The following is a 6,000-nucleotide window of genomic DNA, read 5'->3' on the forward strand; positions in this document are numbered from 1 at the left end:
AACAACATGAAATGACCGTCCAACATGGAATGAATATCCTCTTCCTTTACCAAGCCCTTTCCTGGTGTTTTATTTCAGACTTCCTGTATTGCACTTCTGTTTGGAGTACATTGCCAGGGAGGAACAAGTGGTGTAACTTCCAGTCTCTCCGGGTTTACGTCCCCAAAACGGAGTAATACAGCATGGCTCCCTCTGCTGATCGATGTCGTTTCTGCAGACTAACTCTCCTCCGCAAAGAGGCTTGCTGAGAGCTTTTCACCCCACCCCTCCATACAAGAACTAAGAAATCCTTGCTAAGTTTGTTACCTCTTTTTATTCACCTCATTTTTACAAGGAGAAGATTCAACTTTGAGCGAAACCTTTTATTGACGAAGGAAGAATAGGATTGAGGTTTAACTTGTCCTTTGAAGAAAGATTCATGTCCTTGTTGAATCGATTGAACCATCCCTTTTCAGCCTCCCCTGCAGTAGTGTTTCTTTGATTTCAAATTCCGAGCCATTTCCCATCACCGTTTGGTCCACCACTTGTCTTCATTCGTGATGCGATCGTGCCGTGAAGTGACAAGCGCAACATCCGTGTCTCCATCACATGCGGTGCCCGCTCACGTCTTGCGGACACTGAGAAGCACTCCATCCCGTACAGGGTGACTGGGCACACAAAAGCCTTGCAGACCTTCATCTTGAGGTACATGAGCATTGCAGAGGACTTCAGGGAGCCTTTGGCCATCCTCTGCTTATTGTCCCGCCTGTTCGTGTTGCCGCAGTCTCGATACTCCGTCTTCCAGATGTTGAGGTGGAGGATGTCTCCCCCTCCCTATCTGCCATTTCTGTCTTAGCTGCTCAAGTGCCTCGTACATTTCTTCGGGAACAGAACTTTCCCCTGATGTCTTTGACGTGGTTGATATTTTGAGAGGTTCCGGTAGCAGATTTTATTTGTGCCACCGGGTGCATGCAGTTGTTTAAACAGGCTTTGAAAAATATTTATCCCTCACTGAGACCCATTGCACAAATGATGTCAGGGTCTTGTACAACTGGTGATCGGAGTCCATGCATTATCCTCGTCTTCTTCTTTACGGCTGTTTACACGTCGTCATTCCCCCACCAGACCTGTTTGTTGATGACGCTCATTCTGAAATTACAGAATCATTCTGAAATTACACAGCATGTTCAAAATATAGACTAATGCAAGTTGCTCAGAAACGTATTTTAAGAGGAGGGTTGAAGCCCAATTGAAGCAGAAGACAATCTCTGTTGATTGATAAGATGCCTGATTTATAATAACAAATATGGCCTTTGCCAGTCAAAACAAATAAACAGATTTTCCCACTCTTGTTCTTTTTTCTATCTGACAAAAAACTCAGATAGAATATGTGAGCTGTACCAATATAATATGGTAAATTACAGTCTGGTGGAGTTTTTATTAATATTCTAAATACTCTTGTGATGAACACTCCCTAAACATTCTTCATCATCTCTCCCTGGCAGGTTGCTCTAAGGTGACCTGCATCAGTCTGACGCGTGAGGCGTCCATCAAACTATCTCCTTTACATGGCCAGCAGATCTCCATCCGCTACCTGGACATGACTGACTGCTTCGCCCTGGAGGACGAGGGCCTGCACACGATCGCGGCGCACTGCACACAGCTGACGCACCTGTACCTGCGGCGGTGCGCACGCCTCACCGACGAGGGCCTGCGCTTCCTGGTCATCTACTGCCCATCCGTGCGTGAGCTGAGCGTCAGCGACTGCCGATTCGTCAGTGACTTCGGCCTGCGGGAGATCGCCAAGCTGGAGGGCCGCCTGCGCTACCTCAGCATCGCACACTGTGGCCGCGTCACCGATGTGGGTGTGCGCTACGTGGCCAAGTACTGCGCCCGCCTGCGCTACCTGAACGCGCGCGGCTGTGAGGGCCTGACGGACCACGGTCTCGAGCACTTGGCCAAGGGCTGCCCCAAGCTGAAGTCCCTGGACATCGGCAAGTGCCCGCTGGTGTCAGACGCCGGCCTAGAAGTGCTGGCGCTCAACTGCTTCAACCTGAAGCGGCTGAGCGTGAAGGCGTGTGAGAGCGTGACAGGCCGCGGCCTGCAGGTGGTGGCGGCCAACTGCTTCGACCTGCAGCTGCTCAACGTACAGGACTGCGATGTGCCACTAGAAGCGCTGCGTTTTGTCAAGCGCCACTGTAAGCGCTGCATCATCGAGCACACCAACCCGGCCTTCTTCTGAGAGCCACGGCGGACACTGACATGGGCAGGTCGAAGGCAGCGTGCCACTTCGTTCTAAAGCCAGATACAGAAAACAGTAATTTTCAGGAATATTTCCACTAAACTTGCTCATTCGGCTGAAGGGAATGAATGTTAATGTGGACTACTTGGTTGATTCGTGGTTGTCTAATGTTAAGTAGCCTGCTTTTCATTCAGTATTAGTAAAGCTAGCAATTTTGGTTGGTGTATTCCAGTAACCTCTGGATACATTAAAATGTATATCCACTAAAGGAAGTAATCAAAGCTTTGATCATCTTGTTTATTGCCACTGTACATCTTCATTGGGTAACACTTTACACTTCAAGCCCACTTTTACAGCACAACTGTAGCACTAATTACAGTGTAATATACTGAGTACCAGTGTGTAATGAATAGTTTTGTGTATCGACATTAAACAGGTCTCTGCACTTGTTCTGTTCACATTGATACTGCGTCTTCCATTATGTAAGTGTCAGTGCATTGTTAGATGTTGTTTTTCAGTTGTCAGTCTATTTTCATAAATACTGAAGATAAAACATAAAGCATTTGTCCTTGTTTGTGTGAAATGGCATTAAAATGTCTGTCAAAACCAACACCAGATTTTTGGAGCAAAATCAGCATAATGTATCCAGGCCTGAAGTATCACAGATGGAGACATCCACTGCCAATTCATTTCATTTTAGTGTTTTTAAGGGACTTTTTGTGTTTTAATCCATATTTATGCTTTCTTTGTATTTTCTGAAACCTTCTCCTTACAAATGTCTGACTATATTACAGGTAACATGTACAGTGGTTTCTATTCTATTTCAAAGGGATGAATGAACTGGTGAACAAGGCAGTTTGTGTGTCTGTTGGACATGGAAGAACCAGTGACGTGTAATATAAACAATAAATCATGACGTTCACTTTTAATTTTACACTCTACGTAATAGAATATCTTGACCCTACTCGTCTACATTTAAATCCTACATAATGTTTACATTTGATTTCACAATGCTAAATGTTAAGTGTTTGGTATGATTCAGATGAATTAAATAGAATTTTTTTAATGAAAATTTTAAAGAAAATCATTTTTACTTAAATAGTAGCATGCCATAATACATGGGCTTGCCAAGTGAATGGACCCTTAGCTAGAGTAGCTAATGGATCTTTGCTAGAGTAACTGGGTTCAGTATTCAGATGACTTCCTCTTCCCATTCTGATTGTATAGGCCATGCAGCCAGTCACGTGACACCTAGTGACCCAGCAATATGCAACCAACATGGAAAAAATCTTGCAAGCTTTTGTGCTGGCTATGGCTGTTTCAGTGCCAAGACAATCCATCAAGCAGTGCCTTTTTTTTCTTAACAATAAAAACAGTCTAAATAATGGTCAGTAATGCTTGTTTCAGGCATTTAAAAAGAGAGAACATTATGGTGGATAAATAAAGAGATCAAAGCTATATTTAAAAGAATCATGTTTCATTGTGTGTCTTGAATTAATATATATTTATATTTCACTTCCGAGAGCTTCAGAACTACTTTGTTTGCACAGCTGATGAGGGACCTCTCTCCAAAACATCCTGTTTCTGTGGAAACCTTTAGCTATGCACTACAATTTTTACTACCTCCTCATCATTAAAGTAAACACGCACACACACACCCTCCTCCGGACGGTCTTTTTACTTCAAGCTCGGGTTCTCTACCAGAGGCCTGTGAGCTTAAGGGTCCTGTGCAGTATCTTAGCTGTTCTCACAACTGCGCGCTTCCGGATGGAGAGCTCGGATATTGTTCCTGGGATCTGCTGGAGCCATTCTCCAAGTTTGGGGGTCCCAGCCCTTGGATCTCTGATTATTACAGGAACCACCGTTGCTTTCACCTTCCACATATTTTCTATCTTTTCTCTCAGCCCTTGGTATTTCTCCCTTGCTGGTGTTTCCTAGTTCCTGATTTTGCTATTAATTGGAATATATAATTACGGCCCTCTTCTGCTGTTTATTGACCACTACTGTGTTCAGTTGATTAGCCGTTACCATTTTATCTGTCTGTATCAGGAAGTCCCACATTATCTTAGCAGGGTCATTCTCCAACACCTTTGGGGGTGTATCCCACCTTGACCTTGGAACCTCCAGTCCGTACTTGGTACGGACGTTTCTGTATACTATGCCAGCCTCTTGGCAGATGTGGGACGTGGACACTATTGAAACTGATGAAGGTACCATGGGGGGAAAAAACCCTCCATGGAATGTACCAGACACATCCCAAATGATAGAAGCGTACAAAGAAAGGAATATGAGAAGTTGGGGAAATACCAGGGCGTGAAAGAGGAAATAAGGAGAAGGTTATTACCAGGTTGTTCTTGGTGTGGTAGAGGTCCTAGACCTGGTATAGCATTTAAAGCAAGGTCATGGGTTACTGTCACACTGATAAAACATAAAAGCTATTCTGCTTAAAAGTGTATGATGTAAATCATAGGGGCTGTGACTGCTAAGATGGAAGAGTAGCTCCAGTAGAATGACAATATTGACCTCAGTCCCTGAAAAATGCGATCCTAGTAACTTCAGAAATACTGAATTACACCCTTAAACTCTTACGGTTCTGTTACAATGCCTGAGTGTGAGGGAGAAAAAGGTATTGAAACGACCCACTGAAAGAATGAGACAGGGAGCTTTTATATTTTTATGAGAAATACAAAACGCGACACCATTTATAGTCCATTCTCTAAACAGTGTTTTGAATTTAGTAACAAATTGTATCTAACAAGTAGAAGAGGTGATGAAAGAGCTCTTTGTTTGGCTAACCTGACAAGGTGTAGTCAGAGACCTCCTGTCTCCAGTCTCATACTTTACTGAAGGCCCTGCGACTCCTTAATGACCCCTCCCCCTTCACACTGAGCAGATTAAACCTGACCTCTGACCCAGACAGCCAGGGAGAAGCATTCCTCACACCCACTAAAAACGTGTCATATACTTGGCTAGCGTGCAGTAATACATTAACATAAACATTACCTGTGTAAACCAAAACCCCTTATTATATCACTCAAGGAAATGTGCTCAGAAAAAGTGTATTTTAATGATGAATTCATGTATGAACATATGAAAGAACAAACAAGGTACAGACAATAAATAAGTCATTAAAAAGCCACATCACGAACAAATCAAATCAAATAAACAGTCAAGCAAGTAAACAAACAAGCAAGCAAAGAACAAACAAAGAACAGTGCTAGTGGGTCCTCAGTCAAATGTAACTTTCCAGTGTGTGTTCTGGGATCAATTAACCTTAATGTTCAGAAAAAGTTCCTTCACTTGAGCCTGCTGAAGATACTGAAATAAAAGATGTGCTAAATATATATTTTTTAAATGTTCTTTATTATATAGAGAATACACTGATAGAGACCCTTTCAAATATTATATAGTGGAGAATATCTTAGTGAAGTGTGTTTTCCATTAAATTACATAGACTAAATGGTACGAAGATTTTATGTGGTTGGCAGACAGATAACGTATGACAGATAATGTTATCTTAAAGAACTCTATAAACTTCACCACGGGTTTTTTCAACTGTTTCAGTAAACATTCATGTGAAACTATTTGTGTTATACCATAACGGATCGAGTTAAGACACATGCCAGCCGAAGACTGCTCTACTAATGTCCTATACACAGTCCTTCAATCTCCCTCTATTGGTAAATCTGCATTCTAAGTCTAGCAACTCTCGTCACTTAAATGGTCACCTAACGCTGCAGTAAGTACATATATCCTCTAGATGGCGATGAGCGCTGGTT

The 6,000-nt window shown here is 42.9% G+C and overlaps 1 protein-coding gene across 4 annotated transcripts in view; it reads left to right on the forward strand.

Annotated features, from left to right (window-relative positions):
• Positions 1-3,150, forward strand: part of fbxl7 (F-box and leucine-rich repeat protein 7) — a 36,952-nt gene extending 33,802 nt beyond the window's left edge. For all 4 annotated transcript variants that reach the window (XM_027001260.3, XM_027001259.3, XM_081722467.1 and 1 more), the window contains exon 4: positions 1,485-3,150. In XM_027001260.3, coding sequence (XP_026857061.1) covers positions 1,485-2,221 — 737 coding nt within the window. In that variant the 3' untranslated portion in view covers positions 2,222-3,150. The remainder of the gene's footprint in view (positions 1-1,484) is intronic.
• The last annotated feature ends 2,850 nt before the right edge of the window (positions 3,151-6,000 follow it).

The sequence above is a fragment of the Electrophorus electricus genome, chromosome 11 (assembly GCF_041902795.1).
Source record: "Electrophorus electricus isolate QZ-2024a chromosome 11, ASM4190279v1, whole genome shotgun sequence".
Classification (NCBI taxonomy): Eukaryota; Metazoa; Chordata; class Actinopteri; order Gymnotiformes; family Gymnotidae; genus Electrophorus; species Electrophorus electricus.